General features: G+C 33.7%; 1 protein-coding gene across 2 annotated transcripts in view; it reads left to right on the top strand.

Moving 5' to 3' along the window:
- The window catches only part of TRPC4 (transient receptor potential cation channel subfamily C member 4), a 212787-nt gene that overhangs the window by 87061 nt on the left and 101928 nt on the right, over positions 1-23798 (top strand). For both annotated transcript variants that reach the window (XM_032294519.1, XM_032294521.1), the window contains exon 3: positions 14097-14615. In XM_032294519.1, coding sequence (XP_032150410.1) covers positions 14097-14615 — 519 coding nt within the window. The remainder of the gene's footprint in view (positions 1-14096; positions 14616-23798) is intronic.

Here is a 23798-nt window from a genome sequence, read left to right as displayed (position 1 = left end):
TCCAAATTTCTATCAGGACAAAAAGTAATAGAATAAATATAAAGGAATATTCTCATTGTCCCTCCATTTCTGTAGGAAGCATTTCCTGAGGTAAGACTTCTTGAGATTTGTATAAACACTGCATACTCTCCCACAAAGCTGTAATAATTTCATCCCTCTAGCTTTCAATGAATGGGGGAGCTTGCCTCCAGAGCTTTTTAAACTTGCCCATCTGATGGACAAATATTTGTATTTCATTATTGTTTTTATTTGCTTTTCCTCAACATTGAGAAAAATCATTTCTTCTATGTCTGACCCTTTGATTTTCTTCTTCGATTTTCTTCTGTAAAACACCTGCTTATAACTATTCATTCATCCATTGGTTTTTTGTAAGATTTTTTTCGATTTACAGTTTTTCTGTGTGTGATTAAGTATGTTTTATGTGTTTACTATAGTTTAAGAGCTCATTTTTTTTTTTTTTTACTTTATGTATGTAAGATATCTTTGGTATTTTTTTACTTTATGTATGTAAGGTATTTTTGGTATTTTTTTATTTTATGTATGTAAGTTATCTTTGGCCATTCCACTTTCTAATTGTATAATAAAATATGAGGTTTTTCATTCTGTGTTTGCAATCTTGCTTTAAGAGTGCTCAATCTCAGGGCAGACAATCATTTTTCCTTTCTAAAATTGTGTTACTTTTTGTTTTTTACATTTAAATATTTAACCCATCTCAAATTTATTGTTATGAAGTGAGATGAATAGCCTAACTTTGCTTGGATAGATGATTGTCTTAGTGCCATTTAGTAAATGAACTGCTTTTCCAAATAAATAAATATTTCATTTTTCACATATAAGCTTTAAATATATAATCAGAAGTAATTCTGGTCAAAATTCTGTGCAAGTGATTCATATCTCTCGCTATATTCTTGGATTATAGTCTCAATTTTATAATTTTTTTAGCCATTCTTGGATATTCTTTCATATCAGTATAATCATTTAATCAAGTTCTAAATAAAACAATATAAACAAAAATATTCTAATGAAACGGTACTAAATGCATATTTTATTGTAAGAAAAATCAGCATAATTCTGATATCAGGTCTTCTTTTCCATGAATGAAAGAATTTTCCTATATTTCTGATTTTATTTTATGCCCTATAAGATTTTATGTTTTCTATAATCTATTCACACTTATTATATCCATTGTCACTTAATAATGTCCAACATTTTTCATTCTGTCAATAATCAGTTCTGTTCATAACTTGTATTAGTAATATAGAGAAAAGTATAGATTTTTGTATTGCATATGCATGTTCTATTAAGCTTTATTAATGCTGGAAACTTGCAGTCTCTAAGTTTTTGAAAATATATGACCATGTAATCTGCCAAACAGGAACAGGTTGTCTTGTTTCTTAGTATTTTATTTTCTAATCTTATTTCATTATGTAGAAACTCCAAAATAATGAGTAAACATGATAAGAATAAACATTTCTGTCTTATTTCTAATTTTAATGAAAAAAAATTCATTCTTTATTATGAGTTTTGCTACTGGTTTTTGGTAAATAACCCTTATAATTTCTAGGACCAGTGATGAAATTCTTGAAACATTTTTTTCACAGACAATATCATCACATTGAAAAATATTATTTGCCATAACGAATGATAGCTAAAAATATAATAATTACAAAAATAATTTGCATTTTTGAAATAAGCTTTACTTTCCCTTCATACGTTGTTGGATTTAACATACTAACAATTATTTTAGTGGTCTTACCAGATAATTTTACATTTTATTTTCATTTTTCTTTGATCTTTGTTTATGTAGAATAGGATTTCTAACTTTGTTAGCAACTAAGACTTCTGTTTATTGCTCATTTAAAATACAAAACTAAAGCAGTAAACTGCAACAAAGAAAAGTAGTTATATATACAATAATTTTTAAATAATACGGAAGTCAAAAGTCACTAACTTATGTGAATAGGCTGATTAACTCTAACTGAAAGATAGAGGACCACATAGCGAGTAAATTAAGGAAGATCTATGTTGTACCTACGAGATTCAGTAAAATAAAGTGCTATTTAAAAAAAAATTTCCAACCTTGAACCCTATCCACTAATTTCTAGGTTTCAATGAAATTGTTGAGAACTGAATTCCAAACTATTAGATGTTGAAATTGTTTAGAACTGAATTCCAAACTATTAGATGTTCTCACTGCTTCAAGAAAAGATATGTCTTTTCTGTTTCAAATATTGTTAGTTATCACTTATATTACTAAACCCCAGGCAAAATACAAATAAACATTTAAGACTACATATTGCACAATTTATTGTTGAACTTTTTTCTCCTTTCCCTTCATCTATTTAGAGCGATTCACAAATATTTAGTTACAGTAACTTCTGAAATAGTTGCTTCTATAATACATATGCATGATGTACTTTCTGAATTTTAGCATAACCACAGATAATGTTTTAAAACTTAAGGGAAGAAAATCTTATCTGGATGTAGAATTATTGGAATTCTTGAGTCACGTTATTTTTTTTTTTTTTTTTTTTTTTTTTTTTTTTTTTTTTTACTGACAATTGGCTATAGGTAAAATTGTAACTGTCTTGCAGAGTTTCAATGGGGGCATATAAAAAGTTTGATGTTAGATGCATTTCCATTGTTATTCATTCTATTAACCAAATACCTAGCAAATACTATCAGTGCACAGACTCACCATTTTCTTAGAATAAGAAATTTCTCTTGTTTATGCCTCACATTTGACTTTTCTCCAGGTGTTCTTTAAGTAATTTTTATTTACATTTTAGATCTTCTGGATCTTTCCCCAGATCTCCAGAATTTTTTCACGTTAAGTAAATATTTGTGTGTGTGGGTGTTGTGAGCTATTTCTTCTACTTGATACTCTAGAACATCTATAATCATAGAACACTGTTTTGTAGTAAATATATATATCATACTTTCCTTTCCAGAAAGTCTTCCTAACTTTCCAACTACTTCTAAAAAACAACAATCTGCTTGGTGCTTTCTAGTTAAAAATTATATTTGTCTTCCAAGTCTAATTTAATTATACTTAAAGAGCTTCTTAACTTAGGGATGTCCTAGATAGACTTCAAAGATTATCTATGAACTAAGATGAGAAAAATTATATCTTTAGTTTTACTAACTTCTAAATGGAACATGTAATTTCCTTCAGTTATGAATGTAGACCAAAAATCAGTTTTGCTAGCATTGCCTGTGTCTTTGTCAACAGTAGAAATCGTATTTTCCTATCACTATTACACTATATATCTGATATATTTATAGGTTTATTATTTCAAAAGTAGTCTAATTACCTTCCAGTATAACTTTTTATTTAATATACTAATAGAGAGGCATGTATGTTACCATATTGCATATTTGTTTTTAATATATTTTAAATATACTTAAATATATTTTTAAGTGTAATACTATGGATTTTCTTTAGAAATAGTATTCTTTCTTAATTAGGGTCCACTGGCTGCTTCATATGTCTAAAGAAGCACACAACACACAAAAATTTTAAAACTCCTGAATTACAGCCATATGTATGTAATTGTTGCAAATTTCTTTTAAGCTATTTATTATAATTATTTTCTGGATCAATGTTTCATCAGACGTCAAATCAAACTTAGTGTGTTTAGGCTAGGTGTAGTGGCTCACGCCTATAATCCCAGCACTTTGGGAGGGCTAGGCAGGCATATCACCTGAGGTCAGGAGTTTGAGACCAGCCTGGCCAACATGATGAAACCCCTTCTCTACTAAAAATACAAAAAATTAGCTGGGCGTGGTGGCACGCACCTGTAACCCCAGCTACTTGGGAGGTTGAGGAAAGAGAATCCCTTGAACCCAGGAGGCAGAGGTTGCAGTGAGCCAAGATCACGCCATTGCACTCCAGCCTGGGTGACAGAGCAAGGCTCCATCTCGGGGGGGGTGGGGAACAATCTATTAGTGTATTTAAAGTTGCAACCACTTTGAAGAAGTAAAAAGCACACAAGTCTTTGTTCTTAGCCACCAGTCATGAACATACTGGTAAATTATTAGCCTAAGGCTCAGACTAAGAAAGAATTTTTTGTCTGTATAAGTGCAAATTTGAATTCTGTTTAGTCTTTTAAGGCAGAAGTTTCAGCCTAAAGTAACACTTTTGATTTTGTTTAGATAAGATTGTAACCTAACTTCTTCATCCATCTGTCCATCCATCCATTCATCTATCCATTTCTTCATTCACAAGACAGCCACTTGCTTTTGTGCAAGTCGTTTGTGTTCATGTGTATATATGGATGGGTGTGTGTGCTCACATGCACATGTATACACACACATATATATAAATTCAGGTTCCAAATTACTGTAATCAAATTTTAAAATATAACTTTATATAAAATTTCAAATGTAACTTTAAGTTGAAATTTCTTGTGTTGATTTGAATTAGAAATTCAATAGTCTGTGTGTATGAGAGAGATAAATTTTATACTTATCATCTGGGTTTTTTAAGTGTTGCTTTTGATATATTAGAGTAAAAGAGAAGGGGACGCTGAAGAATTTAGCATGTTTTTATCGAAGCCCTTGAAAAAAGCAGCACTTTTTTCGTAAAGTTTCTATTATCATACTATCAACTAGAGCTTTAAAAAGGGATTTGAGTCATGGAAATTTTATGTTACAGGAAACATTCATTTGTATATAACAAATGCCCCTTAATATCTTTAAGAGACTTTCATAAGATTATATAGCTAATTTAAAATAGAACCAGGTGGCTGCAGTGGCTCTACCTGTAATCCCAGCACACTGGGAGGCTGAGGTAGGAGGACTGCTTGAGCCCAGGAGTTTAGAACCAGCCTGCGTAATATAGTGAGATGCTCTCCCTACAAAAAATAAAAAATTATCGAGGCATGGTGGTGCTGTGCTTGTAGTCCCAATTACTTGGGAGGCTGGGTGGGAGGATTGTTTGAGTCCAAAAAGAGGGTTGATGTGATTGGTGTTCATGACTCTGCAGTTCAGCCTGGGCAACAGAGTGAGACCCTATTTCTTTAAAAAAGAGCCAGGTTAGAATATGTATCCATTCATTCTTAAAATCTAGGGTACACCAAACAGTATTATGTCAGTAAATTGTTCTTACACAATTCATATAGCCTTTTTTATAAATACTGAATTTAATAGAATGAATACTCTTAAATCGCATGAATGTCACTTCAGGATGAATTTCTCTCCAAAAATTTTCACTTCAGTGTTAATAATGGTTCAAACATGTATATTTTAGTGACAGAGATAAATTTTTATGAGGTTTTGGTCATTACTTTTAATGGCAAACACCACGATTACTTTTGCACTAACCTAATACATTTGTGTAAAATATCACACTCTGGATTTTAAAATATGTGCTTCAGATTGGTGCTCAGTCACTTCAAGGTAAAACATGTAGATACATTTTAAGAATAGCAATCAGTTATAAGTTAATGGATGCCTTGTATATGTCAATAACCTTTAATGCTGTATCATATCGAAGTAATTCAGTTATTAATGTAACTAATCTTGCAACAAAACTGAGAAAAAATGTTGAACAGATACACTCATAAAGTTTAGACAGAATAAAAGCCAAAAAACCTTATGGTTAGTTATACAATATAAAAAACAAGGGCATTTATTTGGTTTGGTTTCAGGGTTCTCTTTTAATTGCCTCTTCTAATTTTGTTGTAGATTGCTGAGTGAAATATTTGATTCAATAACTTGGAATTTACTTTTAAAAAGTGTTTGGGAGTATGTTGTTTGCTTCTTAGTAATATTAATGCAAATATGTTTTCCTGGGTGTAATACCTTTATGTCTACAGACTTCACTTCAGCAAAGTAAGTAAAGCACATTGTGATTTTCATCTGCAGGGTTATGTCCTTAAATATACTAGATGGAAAATTTTATAAATTTGAGAAGAAAAGTTAATGGAAAAGTAATAAGTTATTGAGTGCCTACAATGATATACTTATTTTACGTGTTATTAGAAGAATATGCTCTTCACTTATAACAATAGAAACACAAAGGAAGGAGACATTGAATAAAGCAAAGAAGAGGAATGGAGACAAAAAAGAGACTGTGTTGAGAACAAGGCATGAAAAAGGGTCAGCAAGTGCGTTTTCTGGTTTTTCTAAATGTTTCTGAGATCAAACGCGTTATATTTTAGACTTCTTTAAAGTATTGAAGTGCGTAGTAAAGTTGATAATCAACTGATAATTGTCTCAGCTGCAGTAAGTAAACCAGAGTCCCTGAGTCATAGCTTTTCACTGTCCTCTCCATAACTTCAGTATGGCTCAATCTCCATGGCAGGGGTGGTTTGAGGTGGCATTCTTGGCTTTCCTAGGGAACCAGTAAGAAGAGCCTCTTTATCAACCCTTACTCACAGCCATCTGAAAGACAGAAGAGAGGCGGAAAGGCCACGGCCCTAATGGGATGCAAGAGTTCTCTGAAAGTCCCTTTCCAGTGCTAGAACTTGCAAGTGTGTGTTGGCAGCTTCTGCAATGGAACATCTTTTGACTTTTGAATTCCACCTTTGTTCACCTTTCCATCCCAGACAAGTGAACATTAGGGAAACTAAAATCTGAACTCAAAGGACTCTCAGGGCATCATCTGGATGAAACCTCTTCTTCTCAGGCATCACTGCTTTAAATTAATTCTATCTCATGCTTCTGTGTTTCTCTCTCTCTCCTCTCTCTCTCTCTCTCTCTCTCTCTCATATCTCTCCTGTCTGGCAGGGTGTAATCATATCCTTTCCTTATCCATTGCTAAAAGTCTAATTCAAAATGTAACAGTTAACCAGTTTTCTTTACCTGCCTCCAACCATTACAATTTTAATTTATCCTTTAAAATATCCTAGAATAACATTAATATTCCATTACTCTCCTGGTTAAATTCTTCTATAATGTCACCAATGTTTATAAAATAATGCTATTCAAAAGCATCTCTAATCTTGCCCTAATCTACAGTGAAGCATTTTAAAATTATTTAGCTCTCTTGACTGATACCATACTCTAAAGAAAGTATTTTTATAGATGAATCTGTCATGTCGTCTCATGGATGCTGTCATTTTCCTATAACTATTTTACATTACTAGTTGCAACCAGTGTAAATATAAACACTCAAATCCTTTTCTGGTGAAAAAAAATCTCTAATTTTCTTTTGTTTTATTCATACTCTTCTTAGAACATTTACTGAGTTCTTCCATTAAAATCATTTGTATTGTATTATGCAGTGTTTGTGTGTGTGTGCATGTGTGCGTGTGTGTGTAAAGAGAGAGGAATTTTCTATTATGCTTCTAGAGGGCAAAACACATTTTTACCATCCAGCACATTGCCTTGCACATTGTTTACGTATAGTAATTATTTGTTGATTAAATGAAAGGCATTAAAGTGATTTGATTTATTGTTGTAAGATTTAGTGAAGTTATTTTCTTTTTGGTTTGACCACCAGCAAACTGTAATCCTGGGATAAAACAACTGAAATAAGCTAAATCTACCAGCAATCCAGGGAAAAAGACTGGAGAATTTACGTCTCCATATACACCAAAGACCATCTGTATACAAATGAAAGGCTGTAACATTAGGACATTCTGAAAGGAAAGCCAGGAAAATTTAGCAAAGTGAAAGGGTGTGGGAGGGGGAGGGTGGGCAGAAGTGATATTTTGGTCTTTCTAGAGAGGGATTATTTCCTGAGAGCAAAATCTTGAGGAGTCGACTTTAGTGTTCATTGTTTCACTGTCTGTGATTGGCTCTTCCTTGCCGTGTGAGATTGACTCAGTTTCCAATTGGATGGCTTGGAAATCTGATTTAATGGCTTCACCCTACAGAAATGATAATCGTCTGTGTGCAGAATAAATCAATAGGTCATGTATGGAACACCACCTATCTACAAGGCACTTTGCTAAGTATAAAAAGAATGGCAGCTCAACTGTTCTAACACTTCCAAAAGAACAGTTTGAATCTGTAGTTTTCTGCTCCAAGTATGTCAATTATTTGCTTCTTGCTAAGGAAAGTAAAATGTTGCACAGTGCCATATTCTTGTTAATACTGAACAAAAAAACTATAGTTAGCAAACAATTTCTATGTTCTAGGGCTCAGCAGAGTTTTACAATTTTAATTGTATTCTAACTCTACCGGTCCAATATAAGATATATAAAGCAGAAAAACTACCCTGAGATTTTGGAAAGTACTTGGCAAAATTTCAGAACTGAAAATTTCAGATTAGAATGTGGTCATTATCTGATGTGACACTGCAAATCTTCGTTTCTTATTTTTTTGTGTTTTTTCATGATACCAACCATGATGTTGGATTTGAAGTAAATAAACATTTGATTTGATTTGCTTAGGAGATACAGGAAATCTGTGTTCCAGTTTTCTGTCAAATACAACAGTCATCTCTGTGAGGATATGAACTGCTTCATCTTCATTTTTCTTAATTTTCTATGTCTAATGCAGTGCCAGACAAGAGACTCAGTAAATATTTGTTGATTCAATACATGAATAAATTATTGAATCAATCAAAGTAATTATAAGCCATTTTAAGAAAGGGAATCGCCTGAAGAAGTTTCCATATTTGGAAAAATCACATTTGCAGTAGTGGAGGGAAAGAACTGAAGATCTCGAAGATCTGTCTATTTCTTTAGAATGGTTTATATTTTATATCAATAATTTTATAGTAACCATAGACTCCCTGTTTCCTTTATTAAAGCTTCTATTCTATTAGCTGGCTAACCATAAAGTCATTTATCAGACCCTTCTTTCTCTTTCTCTCTCTCTCTCATTCTTTCCTCATTTTCAAAACAGAAATAAAATGTACATTTTCCTACATTTGTGTATATTTTGAATAGCATCTTCAAAAGTAAAAGCAAAGGAAGCAGGATTGAGAAGTGAAAGCCATTATACCCTGAGGCAGAGCTGATGAATGTTCCTGCCACTGTAAAGAGAAACTCCAGAGAAAATGGCTGCCTAATGAGCCACAACCTGTGCTGGGTGGAAATAGCTGGGCCCTGTCCATCCACTCTGCTTGCTCCTCCATTGTCCTGTGCTTTAAAACTGAGGAAGAACCTGAAGCGGTTAGCAGGTGGAGGCTGCTAGTAGACTACACTCTTCATAGCTGAACAGCAAGTCCATTCTTGAAGGGTGTTATGAATGCCACATCTCTGTTTTCTACAGGAAGAAAGCATTCTTACTTTTTTTTTTTCTTTTTTTTTTTTTTTTTTTTGAGACAGAATCTCATTCTGTCCCCCAGGCTGGAGTGCAGTGGAGTGATCTCAGCTCATCGCAACCTCCTCCCAGGTTCAAGTGATTCTCCTGCCTCAGCCTCCCCAGTAACTGGGATTACAGGTGCCTGCCACCATGCCAGGCTATTTTTGTATTATTAGTAGAGTCGGGGTTTCACCATGTTGGTCAGGCTGGTCTTGAACTCCTGACCTCGTGATCTGCCCGCCTCAGCCTCCCAAAGTGCTGGAATTATAGGCATGAGATTCTTATTCTTTTAGTGAAGAAAGCTTCACATTTATACCAAAACCCGATAAAGAAAGTACAGTGAAGTTTAGAAATTCATCGCACTTAGGAAAATAGATTCCAAACTATTTAAATAAAAATATTGCCAAAATAAAAACATGCATTTGACCATGTGGGATTAATTTCAGGAAAGCCAGAATGTTTCAATATTCAGGAATCCATTAATCTAATTTGCCATACTTTTAGTACTAAGGAAGACAATTATATGACTATATCCAAGGAAACACAAAAGGCATTGGACAAAATTCAACACTCATTTTTGACAATAAATAATAAAAAAAATTTATAAATGGCATAAATATAATAAAACCAAGTATAATTGCTGGTGGGCATATGAGTTGCTATAAGTGCTTAAGAAAACTGTGTGACACAAAAATTCCATTCCTAGATATGAGATCAACATATAGGTACATTATTTCCTCATTTTCAAAACAGAAATAAAATGTGCATAGGAGCAATATTCTTAATGGCCCCAGACTGGAAACCACAAAAATGTTATCAACAATGGAATGAAATAAAATAGAAATCGAAATATTATGCAGAACTAAAAAAAAACAGTTTTTGCTACTAATAATAGAAATGTATTTCAAAGAGCTAAAACTGAACAAAGAAAGCTAGACATAAAGAGTACATATTTTGTGATTCTCTTTATATATAAAGTTGAAAAAGTGTGTGAGAGTAATTTATACTGATAACCTTTTAATTTGTGATTATATCTGAGAAAAGTACTAACTGAGAAGGGTAACAAGAAGGAGGCTTGTGGGGTGCATTAACTCTGCTAGGTTTTAATCCGATTGTGTTACCTAAGCATGTTCAGATTTTTAAAAGTCATCAAGCTGTGTATTAATATTTATCCACTTTACTATATGTATAATTCAATAATAAGTATAAAATGAATAGTGATAGTAATGAATCATAATATATTAAATAAAATTCATGGGGACATAGCAATATCTGACAACAGAAAGGAGAAGAGGGAGAACTTTCAGATACAGAAGAATGCAAGATAATAAATGTAGAAGTGATGAGAGAATAAGAAAACCTCAGACTTTCAAACACCATGTAATAATTGATATAGGCATATAGTTAGTACTCCATAACAGTTGATTATTTTTTTAAAACACTTTTGTTTTGTTTTTATTGTTTTCACACAATTGGAGAAGACGCAAACCTGTCTCCTGAGACCTAGGTAATCTCTAATGTTTTGCCTGTCTCACTGAGTGAGGATCCCAACAGAGTCCCACGTGGAGTCCAGCTAAGACAATCAGTCCCTGATGTCAAACAATCTATGACCAGCTGGGTGCCAGGCAATTAATAGTAAAGACAACATATCATGTTGAATTTCAAATACATTTTAGAGTAAAAGTAAGCTCTAAAATAATTATAATTATGTAATTTAAAACTAGTTATTTACTATATTAGTCCATTTCACACTTCTGTAAAGATACTACCTGAGACTGGGTAATTTATAAAGGAAAGAGGCTTCATTAACTCACAGTTCCATGTGGCTGGGGAGGCTTCAAGAAACTGATTACCATAGCAGAAGGCAAAGAGGAAGGAAGGCACGTCTTACATGACAGCAGGAGAGAGAGAGAGCAAGAAGGGGGAAGTGCCAGACACTTATCAAATAGCCATATCTTGTGAGAACTCTCTATTACAAGAACAGCATGGGGGAAACCATCTGCATAATCCAATCAGAGCTCACCAAATATCTCCCTCCACATATGAGGAGTGTAATTCAAGATGAGATTTGGGTGGGGACACAAAGCCAAACCATATCCTTTACTGACCAATGAATTGTTATTAGTGGACCTATAGATTAGTTCCATTCAAAAATCATTTTAAATAATAAAGTTTAATAATTTATAATAATTGGTTATAAATGTTTATATATTTTTTTAAAATTATAATATGCAGGTTCATCCATGTCCCTACAAAGGACACAAACTCATCATTTTTGATGGCTGCATAATATTCCATGGTGTATATATGCCACATTTTCCCTGTCCAGTCTATCATCAATTGGCATTTGGGTTGGTTCCAGGTCTTTGCTATTGTAAACAGTGCTGCAATGAACATTCGTGTGCAAGTGTCCTTATAGTAGAACGATTTATAACCTGGAAACCATCATTCTCAGCAAACTGACTAGAAGAGCAGAAGATCAAACACCGCATGTTCTCACTCATAGGTGGGTGTTGAACAATGAGAACACATGGACACAGGGAGGGGAGCACTACACACTGGGGTCAGTTGAGGGGAAATAGGGGAGGGACGGTGGAGGGTGGGGAGCTGGGGAGAGATAGCAAGGGGAGAGATGCCAGATGTAGGTGATGGGGAGGAAGGCAGCAAATCACACTGCCACATGTGTACCTATGCGACAATATTGCATGTTCTTCACATGTACCCCAAAACCTCAAATGCAATAAAATAAATGGAAAAAAAAAAACTTAGATGGAAAAAAAAATTATAATATGTAATGGTTTATTGAGTACTAAAACTCAAGCAGTATATTTATTCTTGGTGTATTCTTACATATTTTAATAAGCTTATCATATCTCCCTTTAATACTTTTACACTGTTATTTTTTTAAATATGTATGTTATTCAGTAGCATCATATTATACCTATTTTTAAAATAAAATTTCCTGCAATATTCTACAAAGATATATTTTATGGTTAATAAATTTCAAATTCTTGATGGCTTAAAAAGCATATAAATCCAAGACGAAATTGTACTGAATCCAGAAAATGCCTCCCAATTACATCAGTTACTTAAATATACATCTAATATGGAAAATAAGTAATATTGCTTTGTCTTCCCTCATTGTCTGCCACAGAAAACACTAAAAGTACAGTAGTCCCCTCATATCCAAGGTTTCACTGTCAGCAGTTTTAGTTATCAACACTCAACTGTGGTCTAAAAATATTAAATTGAAAATTTCAGAAATAATATATAAGTTGTAAATTTCGCACCACTCTGAACAGCACAACGAAATCTCGAGTTGACTCACTCGGTCTTACCTGGAACGTGAATTCTCACGTTGTCAGACAGATGCACACTGCATCCACTTCCCAAACCTTAATCACTTAGAAGCCATCTTGGTTATCAGATTTACTGTTATGGGATTGCAGTGCTTGTGACCAAGGAACTTTTATTTACCTTCATAATGGCCCCAAAGCACACAAATGTAAAACACCATCTTAACAGGCAGTGTGGTCACCTTGGTATTCATAAGTGCATTTCAAAAAGTGTTTATTACCATCTTCAGTGTTAAATAATTGCATACGTCTGTAAAGGATCTTTTAAATAGATAATTTCATTCCTATTATCTCCAGTGTTCTTATATAAAAATGTACCTATATTTAAAAGTAGCATTAATGAAGTGTCATCATAAGTGTTGTTTTTCTCCACATGGCTGCTTTCCTCTGATCCTCTCGTGATTTCCTTCATTTTTCCAGCAGCATATTTCAATGTGACATGCATCATCATTTTTTTCTGCCATGCCTGTTTAACTGTCCTTAGGTAGCATTTATTTTTCATAAACGCCTCTGTGGCTCTGTGCCAGCAAAAATAAATATTAAACCAAATTTTGCTAAAGCAACATAGTGTAGTGTAATTCACTCAGGCTTGGGTGTCAGACAGGTGAACCTGTGTTTATTATATAAGGTCTTTCAAGTACGTGGAAGTTACAGGTCAAATTGCAGGTCTTCCACTTACTCAATGAGGAACCACATCTGTAAAATGTGAAAAATAAACAGTGAGGGTTAATGTACTTAGCAGATGCTTACTAAATAGCCGCCATTATTATTTTCATCATCGCCATCCCTAGAGTATAAGCCAAAGGAAATCGTGCATAAACACATTGGTGGCCTGATTCTTGAATTCACACTGCTCACTTGACTCAATGCTTGTTTATTTCTGATAAAACACTAATGCTAGCAATGGAGCACTTCTTGTCATCTGGAAAATATACCAGAAACGCATGAATGAAAAGAGGAAGTATGAGGCTAGCCCACTTCTTTTTGCTGCCACCTTTAGTCACTAGGCTGAATGATAGGAAAGCAGAAGCTAAAACACAGTAAAATCAAATAAAAGACAAAACCTACATGAGGAATTAGGAGACTTCTACTAAAAAGAAAGAGCTTGGGTTTAAAACAAATCATTAGCTATTTTTGAGTGTATTTCTTGATTATTTAGAAAGTCAACATCTCTGAGAAAGCAAAGCAAAGATTGTCAGCTAGAAAACAAGTTAGACTTATTTAAAAGAAAGACAGACTTTCATCAAGTAAAGAGTTTCCATAACCACCTATTTTAAGATGCTGTAAAATGTCATAATTCAGATTAAAAAAAGAATAATGTATCATATTGGAAAGTTTTTTTTTTTTTTTTTTTTTTTCAATTTTGTCTTGTTTTTTGTAGGGGAAAAGGTCATATCTTCCTGCAAGAAAAAAAAAAAAAAAGAAAACCTGGCCAAAGACATACGAACCCTGTTCCATATTGCTATAGCATGGCGCATGAAATACACAGGCTTGAACAAATGAATAAATATTCATCACCTCTACCTTTTTCTTTTTTAGGTGCCTCCTATACTCCTTGATAAGCAGTTCTCTGAATTCACTCCAGACATTACACCAATCATTTTGGCAGCCCATACCAATAATTATGAGATAATAAAACTCTTGGTTCAGAAAGGGGTCTCAGTGCCTCGACCCCATGAAGTCCGCTGTAACTGTGTAGAATGTGTGTCCAGTTCAGACGTGGACAGCCTCCGTCACTCACGCTCCAGACTCAACATCTACAAGGCCTTGGCCAGTCCCTCTCTCATTGCACTGTCAAGTGAAGATCCTTTTCTCACAGCTTTTCAGTTAAGTTGGGAGCTTCAGGAACTGAGCAAGGTGGAAAATGAGTTCAAGTCAGAGTATGAAGAGCTGTCACGGCAGTGCAAACAATTTGCTAAGGACCTACTGGATCAGACGAGGAGTTCCAGAGAACTGGAAATCATTCTTAATTACCGAGATGACAATAGTCTGATAGAAGAACAAAGTGGAAATGATCTTGCAAGACTAAAATTGGCCATTAAATACCGTCAAAAAGAGGTGAGTGTTGCCAGACTTGATCCATCAAAATGCCATAGAATTTAATCACACTGAAGCAAACTGCTACTTGCAGTATTAGTTTTGGGTTTTAGAGCATTTTCTATTCAGCTGTAAGTAGATGACATTTATTGTCTGCCAGGTTAATCATTATGAGTCACATTGAAGAGTGGTAATAAATGGTTTAATAATTGATGTTTTTGGCATCTGTATTAAAATGTACACATTGACTATGGTATAATGAAAAAACTAATGAATTTTAAATATCTCCAGACTGAGATTTCTGGTTCTGCTATTTACAAGTCCTGTAACTTTAGAGGGTCACGGATAGATTTCCTTAAGCTTCAGTATTCTCATCTGCTTAATGGATTTAATATTTATAATATTTGATATATGTATATATAATCAGCCCTCTATGAGTTAACTCATAAACTCTGTATCTGCAGGTTCTGCATCCTTGGATTCAATCAACTGTGGATGGAAAATGCAATATTCATAGGATGTGGAACCTGCAGATATGGAAAGCTGATTTTTCCTATCCATGAGTCCCATAGGGCTAACTGCTGCAGGGCTAGGGCAGCCATGAATTTTGGTAGCCACATGAGATCCTGGAACCAATCCCCCACATACTTGGGAACAACTGTATTTATATAGATATTTGTCTTATAGGTTTTTAGAAAGTGTAAAATACGTGGATATGTGTGAAGACACTCAGTAAATTATATGGTATTGTTTTATTTATATCAATAGCATACATTATCATAAATTATTAATAAAAGAAAAGCCTTTAGTACAATAACAGATGTAAATACTAAAACTTTTCTCACGTCTTGCTCAGTGTTTTGATTTGTCAGGAATAAGAAATCAAAGAAGTTCATCACAAGGAATTAACAAATTTCTTGTAAAATTCCCATAAATTAAGAATGCTCTATTAAATAACAGAATTTCATATCTCTTACCCTTAATCACCCAGCATAATTGGTTTGTGTTTGAGTGGGTTCTCAAAAGAATGTTTACTTCTCTCTGAAGAAAATATTGGTTCTCTATTCACTCTTAAATGATAGTAATTATCTATTCCAGAACAATACTTGCAAATACTATGTAAGATGAAAAAAAGAGAAAAAGTAAAAGACTTCTGAATTTTAAAATCTACTCAGTTTCTTTTGAATTTGGCCTTGACAATCCTATATAAGTTCTGGTTGCTCTGTCTGTTTCTACTCACTAAATACTCAAGGTTTAAGATAACTGAATTTGCTTTCTTGATTTTTTTCCTGTAGTTCTGTGATTAGATAAGCTAATCTAGTTGTGATGGGAGCCTGAAACAAGGTGAAGTGAACAGCTTCTTTAGTATCCATTCCCTCTAACTCTAAAATCACATTTGCTATTTTGAGATCATGTCAGCATTATTAACTAATTTTCTTAGGTTTTTATGTTTTGGACTCAAAGATCTAATACTTTTAAGGAACTAGAATAATTTTATTACACAACAATAAAATACATTGATAAAAAACTTCACATGATCAAAGATGTTCAAAGTGGTAAATGTGAACATAAGAAGTCATTTCAGGCTCTAGACTTGATAAGACATTGAGATATTGATGTAGCCTAAATCTTCTTAAAGGCCCAAATTAGCACAGTAGTATGCTTTGCTTTCTTTAGTTTTTCTTTGGAGAGGGAGCTTTAAATAATTGATATGATGACTGCAAAGATCTTCTCTTATGCTATAGCTGTTTAGTTTTAATATTATCCTACAAATGTTGAATGGAATAAAGTTCCCAAGATGCTCAGTTCACAAAATGAAAGAACACAGAAGCAGCTGCTCTGCTCACCTGTTGCTCTTTAGGTCTCTCTGCAGCCAGTGAATGAACTCAGCTTTATTTTTTGTCTGCCCTCATTTTGGTCATGCCATCAGAGCTGATTTAACATCATCTTTGGCCACAGTAATTTTTGTGAAAGCCTAGGAACAAAATACTCATAAACTCCTTTACCATATCCTCATTACCGAATGTTATCAATGATACTGCACTAACTGAAGCTGCCAAATTCCAGTCAAAGAGTTGTTTGAGATAGAAATTGTAATTTGAATTTCTTGCATATTTATATTTTTACTTACAAATCATTTAATACACTTTGGTCATGCATTCATTTCTTCATTTAACAACTCTTTCAACATATATTTCACAGAGCACATCCCAGGCAATGCCCGGGGCACTTGGGGTTCCACGATGTCAGATCTGTGCTCTCACAGAGCTTATAGTCTATTAGGAAAGACAATAAAACATGGAATAGGTGCTCTCCATTTTGTTCCTGAACTGCTAAAAATGTTCTTCCTCACTAAACATTTTTTTCTTTGCGTATGTTCCTCTGTATATATTATAAATATGAAAAGTGGATTCAATGTCAAAATCTATTAAAAAGCCACAACTCTAGTCTGGTCTTTGGTATGTAAGAAGCAAAGCAATGGAATGCATTTGATAATTTCTAACACTTCTCTCAAGATGTTTGTACTCTTGCTAATATTAGGTTATGGGAGGGTGATATAGCCTAATAATACAAGATAAAAGATAGTCAAAAAACATACAGCATGTAACAAGAAAATAAGAATTAGTGCTATTTTTTAAAAGATACTTTTTTGTAGATATGACGTCTTGTTATGTTGCCCAAGCTGATCGATCTCAAACTCCTGGGTTCAAGTAATCCTCCCAAAAAATAAAGTTTTAAAAGACATTTTATTGGCATTTTTTCCTTTCAAAATGTTTTGAGATTTCAATGGAGAAAAAAATTAAAATTAATTCTTACAGAGTTGTTCTGGAATATATTGCATTTACTATCAAAGAGCATATTTTTCTCAGATTGACAATTTTTCCAAAGTAAAGTAACATTGGATAGCTGATAGCACTATTTTTAAAATACAAGAATAATATTTTACTTTCACGTATATCCTTTAAAATCATAGGTTGTGTTTTACAACATGTATTCTTAGGCTATTCGGAAATTATTGAATTCAAATATTAAAGGTTTTCTAGTAAGATCATGTGCCTTAAATAAAACTCTGCTTTAGCATGTCTTGCTTCATACCTGTCTTATGAAAAGCTCTCCTTGGTTTGGTCTAAACAAGTTTGAAGTTTGTCTTTAGTCCAACTCTCAGAATTTGGAATGCTTTCTCATTAATCTTAATTCACTGGGATAAATCCTCCACCCTCTTTAAAGCTCATCTCACGTCTGGTCTCACCCCGGGAGCATTCTATGAAGCAAGCCCCTCCATAGACTGTTTGATAAATGCCCTTATTATATATACCCTGTATTGCATTATGTTATTACATTTCCATCTCCTCCTTTAAGCGGTGTCAGGAACATATCCATCTTATTCACTAGTCATACCATAGCCCCTGACATACAGAAAGTACTCAGTAATGAATACACTTGAATGAAGTCACAGACGATCTTAGAGCTGGATGGTTCCCTGCATGTTTCTTTGCCTGAATACATTGCAGTGTTTAGGTTAATCTCCTAATAATAGCTTACTTATGAATCAAAATGTTAAAACAATTCATGTTGCCAGGATTTGATTGCAGATTCATTCTGGTACTTCCCTAATCTCATTCAAAGAGAAAGGCCTGTGTTAATTGCATGCCATAGATATTTTTTACATTTTCATTTTATATATTCTTTCTAAGCAGCAGCATTATAGAAAGAATAATTTTCTTATTTCTATTAATTCTAGGCTAATGATGCTATAATTTTATTGATCATATATTAGTGGAAGGCACATCTTGTATCAATTCAAATGAATGTATGTTAGCAACTGGGTTGTTTACATGGTTTATTACATTAAACTTCCAAATACACTTCTGAAGTATGAACTATTTATGGATTTTTTTTCATGAAAAAAATCTGAGTCACAGAGGGTTATATAATGTGCAGTGTGACTCTATTAAATATTGCCGCCAGGTTGCAAATCTAGATCTTAACTACAAAAACTTTGCTCTAACCGTCAAACCATATTGCTTCCACCTGGACAACATTCTGCTGCACATTGGGTAAACCTGAGAAAACTAAAGCTACTAGCCTAGTTTTGTTGAGCACATGAATTTATGACTCAGCTCCCCTGTAACGAAAGCCTTGCATTTCAACTTGAAGTTTCCTTTGTTTTCACATTGTGATGAAGCATTTGATTTCTCCAGAGTGTAAAGCCTACTTTTCCTTTCTTTCTTACTCCACTTTTACATTTCTGTGTCAAACAATAATCTTTCAGGTATCATTCTGCAATGGGACAGGTTTAAGCTTTAAGGTTGCTCCCTTGACCAACCACTCCCATCCCAATGTCAGTCAATCATCTAAATGAATAATATCAAAGGATGCTGGAAAAAAAACCATGTAGTCATACCCTTAAAACTGATTCTTCCCCTGAGTGTAACATAAAGGTGAGGTATGCCTGAGGACATGTCTTAAAGAGCTTGTCCCTTAGTTTCTGGTATAACTTTTGCAGATTCAGAGTCTGTGACAGTTAAAATTACTTCCATGCAGTCATTCCTCTTGCCTAGTATTTGTGAGATCACTAAATGTGAATAAGGAGCTTAATGTATTTGTTAACTATATTTTTACAGCAAAGACCTTCCTTAGTTTTAGTTACCTGATTGACAATATTGTGAGGTAACTAATTAAAAGGCAGAGTGGCCTAGATGTTGAATAACAACAAAAAGCAAGGAAATACATTATTCTGTGTAAAAACATTACAATTCAAACTCTCTATACCTTTTCGAATTAAAGTGAAAAGTAATCTCTACATAGCAAATAGCATAAGATACACACACAAACACATATATTAAATATATATTAATATATATTTAATTTAAATTAATATATATTTAATTAATAATTAATATTAATTATATTATTATATTAATTATATTACTATTATATTAATATTACATATATTTAATTTAAACATAGAAGAAACATAAGGGAATATATATATATGTATATATACTTAAACATAGAAGAAACATAAGGGAAAAGGATATGGTAAATTTTATTGAATCTCATTCAGATAACCCAGTGTGTTAAATTAGAACACCAAACTAAGGAAAAGACATTACCAACTTTACTTATATAAATGATTCAGCTATGAAGGGAACACCATATACACTATGGTGCTTAATTATGTACTATGGTAATTATGCATAAGATACATATATATTATAATTATATAATATATATTATATATAAATAATAATTATATATATTAAGCATAATATAACATATATATGTATCTATTATATCCTGCACATAATATATATATATTATATATTATATAATATATATAACATATATTATATATTATGTAATATATATAACATATATATTATGTAATGTACATATATATATCACATATATATAATTTGCCTTTCCCTTTCATGAATGTATTTCAGCAGCTTTGCAACATTAGCTTAAACTTTGGGCCTAATCTGGGTTTTGTCCTATAAATTAATGGGATTGTTAAAGAAGGAGAAAAATCAGCTTTGACCAGCCCTCTGCTCTAACCTTCTGCTTGTCCAGTCTTGGGGGAATGGAGGAAATATGAAGAGTTCATGTGAATCAGACACTACCCATGGCATGGTAAACTAAATTAATTCTTAATGTTCCAGAATTACAGCTCTTTAAAGCTCTCTTACAACTCTCAAGATTGTTGGTTGTGTTTCTTGATTTATTTAAAACCCCTTGATATGGGAGCAAAAAACAAGACTGCTGTCAGAAAGGAGACATGGGAGGCAGGGAGAATGCAGGGACAGAGTAAACACAAAAGGTGCAGCCTTAATACAACCAAGGGCCTACTTGGGTGAGAGTTGGGGGATATTGCAAGACTGCTAGAGCAGTAAACAACAGATAGAGCAGACATGCAGACTGTGTTTTCTTAAAACTGCCTAGAACCATACTTGTCTGTATATCATGGATTTTCTTTTATAAACTCTTTATTGATAAGTTTATCAATAAGTTCATTGATAACATTTTTAATTCATATTTTATGCAATAAGTCATATAACTCCATTCTTATTAAAATATGAACTTCATATTAAACAACAATCAACAAACAAAGTAAAACACCACTCATGTTCTTTATCTACCCGATATCTACATACCTGAGATCTATAGTAAGATGTCATTTTGTGCTTCTGTTAGTAGTTGAGGGAAAATAACATCTCTCTCTACATATCTTTTATTTTGAAATTACTAACCCTCAAGGTTGTATCCTACCCATCTTTAAAAAAAATCACACAGATATATTAATGATAATGTTGCATCCTTGCTGTCACATAAGGACTTTGGGTTGGTGTTGGGAAACAATGACTCTCTCCTCTTAGATCCTGTGGATTTTGGTGCCTGGTCAGCAGCCATGCTAGACCTTTGCATTTGCTACAAATTTGACACCATAGCTGACCATTGTTAACCACTGACTGTCTTCGAATCTTTCGTTGTTCTCCTTTTTCACTCTTGTTTAATCTGGGATATCTAAAACATACCTTTCATATTTTATTGTGCCTGTAAATGACATACCAGAGTATACATAATTTTGGGGAAAATATCTCATGCTATTAAAATTTTTAAAAATAAGTTTAAAAAATCTCATGCAATGGAGACTTTTTCTCATGGATACCAAGTTAGTTTAGAGACAGAGAGCAAAGAGTACTTCTAGGGAGAAACAGGAGAGAAAACACCATAGTGCATATGGCGTTCCCTTTCATAGCTGAGTCATTTGTGTAAGCAAAGTTGGTAATGCCTTTTCCTTAGTTTGGTTTTCTCATTTAACACACTGTGTTATCTGAATGAGATTCAATAAAATGTACCATGTCCTTTTCCCTTATGTTTCGTCTATGTTTAAACTGCTTTGAAAAGATTCATGTCCTCCGATGTCTACTCAAATACCACTTTCTCTGAGAAAGCTTCCCTTAAATTATATCTAGATTAAAATTAGTTATTGTTTTCCCTTTTGTATGGTGGAAACATTCCTTTATTGCAAATGTTGATTTTTCTTTTCATATTTGTTTTCAGATTTTGCTTCTTCAATTGAACACCTTGCCTTTAATATTAACCTCCTCTAAAACATTACTCACATCACTACTAAAGGTTTTTTGTTTTGTTTTATTTTTTGGAAAGGCAAATCTAGGAAAAAACTTTTCCTGTTATACAATCGAAGATCCCATGCTCAGGAGAAACCCTCAGTTTGGTCATCATAAATTTGGGCACTAGAGCTCTGTGTTAAGCATTGTAATATGTCACATAAAGTCCAACTGCCACAGCACTCTTATGTGGATTCTGCCCAAATCTTCAGTTTTACCTTTCTTAATACCCACCGTCACTGCTTAGAGTCTATATTTAAGCCAAGTGGGAACATTCCTAATATTATTGCAATATTTCCTCTTATAGGACCTTATATTAAGAATCCCTTGACATCTGCCCTATTTATTTGTTCATCTATTGCAATGGGTTTTATCTGGATTATATTAGAGTCACCTGGGAAGTTTTTAAACACTACATTGCTGTGTATATCCCACTTTCAAACCAGTTAAATCAGGACATCTGGATGTTCACCACATTTTTGAAACTTTTTAAGTTTCAAACTCTCCAGGTAATTCCAACGTGTAGTAAAGGTTAAGCACTACTTAAAATTATCGATTATAATTTCGCCTGTGACTCCAAGCTTCTGTAGATTTCCTTGACTTTCTTAGGTACAGAAGAAAATGGTCCCCAACTGTGTCTGATTATCAAAGTCACCCGGGCAGCTTTTATTTCTGCATAGCACCCTGCATGCAGAAATCTGGCTTCAGTAAGTCCTTGCATTCATGGCATTCCACAGAACTTACTTCAAATGTTTCCCATCTTTCTCCTCGCCTCATTGTCCACCCTACCATTTCCTTATTCTATTATGACTTCCCAGAACCAGAAACCATCCTCTCTACCTACTGTACATCCTGCTCATTTCTCAGGACTCTCAGAGCTTTCATTTCTTTATTTCCCCTTTCTGAAAAACGAAAGAGTCTGGTAGGAAATCAATATCCTATTGAAAAGGGAGGAGTAGACCTGGGGAATGGAAAGACAACCAGGCAAGGAATGACTGATGGCTGTTTATTGTACATTGAAGGAAGGGCTCATATATTAACATTTTCCCTTTCCTGGGATAAGTAGCCTGGGGCATAGAGAAATGAAACCTTTCCATCCCTAGTGCATATACCACGGACATATCTTCTTCCATGTAAGTTTCTGATCATCTAAGGGTATAAGAACTGTGGAAAAAGTGTTTTGCTGGTGTATGGTAACTCATCTCTCTGTGGGTGAAATAAAATATTATATTAAAAGCATAAGAGCAGGTTGGTTGTGTGGCTCTTTCTTGAATTCCCAACACTTTGGGAGGCTGAGGCAAGGCAGATCACTTGAGCTTTGGAGTTGGAGACCAGCTTGGGCAACATAGCAAAATTCCATCTCTACAAAGAAGAAAAAATTAGCTTGGCATGGTGGCATGTGCATGTAGTCCCAGCTACTCAGAAGGCTGAGGTGGGAGGATCACCTGAAGCCAGGCAGGCTGAAGCTGCAGTGAGCCAAGATTGTATTAGTGCACTCCAGCCTGAGTGAAAGAATGAGACCCTGTCAAATCATATAGATAGATATAGATGATTGATTGATGATAGATAGATAGATAGATAGATAGATAGATAGATAGATAGATAGGGTCTATGAATTGGATAGAATGCTCTTTCCTGCTCCTAACCAAGGATGTAATGTTGGACATATTATCGTTGGCACTTCTATTTTCTCTTCCCTAAAATAGGTTGCCTTGCAAAGATGAAACATACTAATGCAAGTACAGAGATTAGCATATTTCCTGGCATATTTGCTCATGAAAGAGTGGCCATTATTATCACTTATTATTATTATATTATTTGCTATTATCAGTTATTATTACTATTTTTACAGACAAAAATATGCTGCAAAATACATGATTCCACTATATATTATGCAGCAGAAAGTGTAGGAAAGGGCTGGCTCCATAATTGAACATTTTAATATTTGTTGTAAACATTTATCTGTTTCTTATGGGCAGATTGCTTGAGCTCAGGAATTTGAGACCAGCCTGGGCAACACAGTGCAAGCTTGTCTCTACAAAAAAGATAAAAAAATTATGGTGTGTGT

Source organism: Sapajus apella, unplaced genomic scaffold, assembly GCF_009761245.1.
Source record: "Sapajus apella isolate SASKATOON/1434 unplaced genomic scaffold, GSC_monkey_1.0 scaffold32, whole genome shotgun sequence".
NCBI lineage: Eukaryota > Metazoa > Chordata > Mammalia > Primates > Cebidae > Sapajus > Sapajus apella.
Note: the sequence above shows the minus strand (reverse complement) of the source record. Positions and strands in the feature narration are given on the sequence as shown.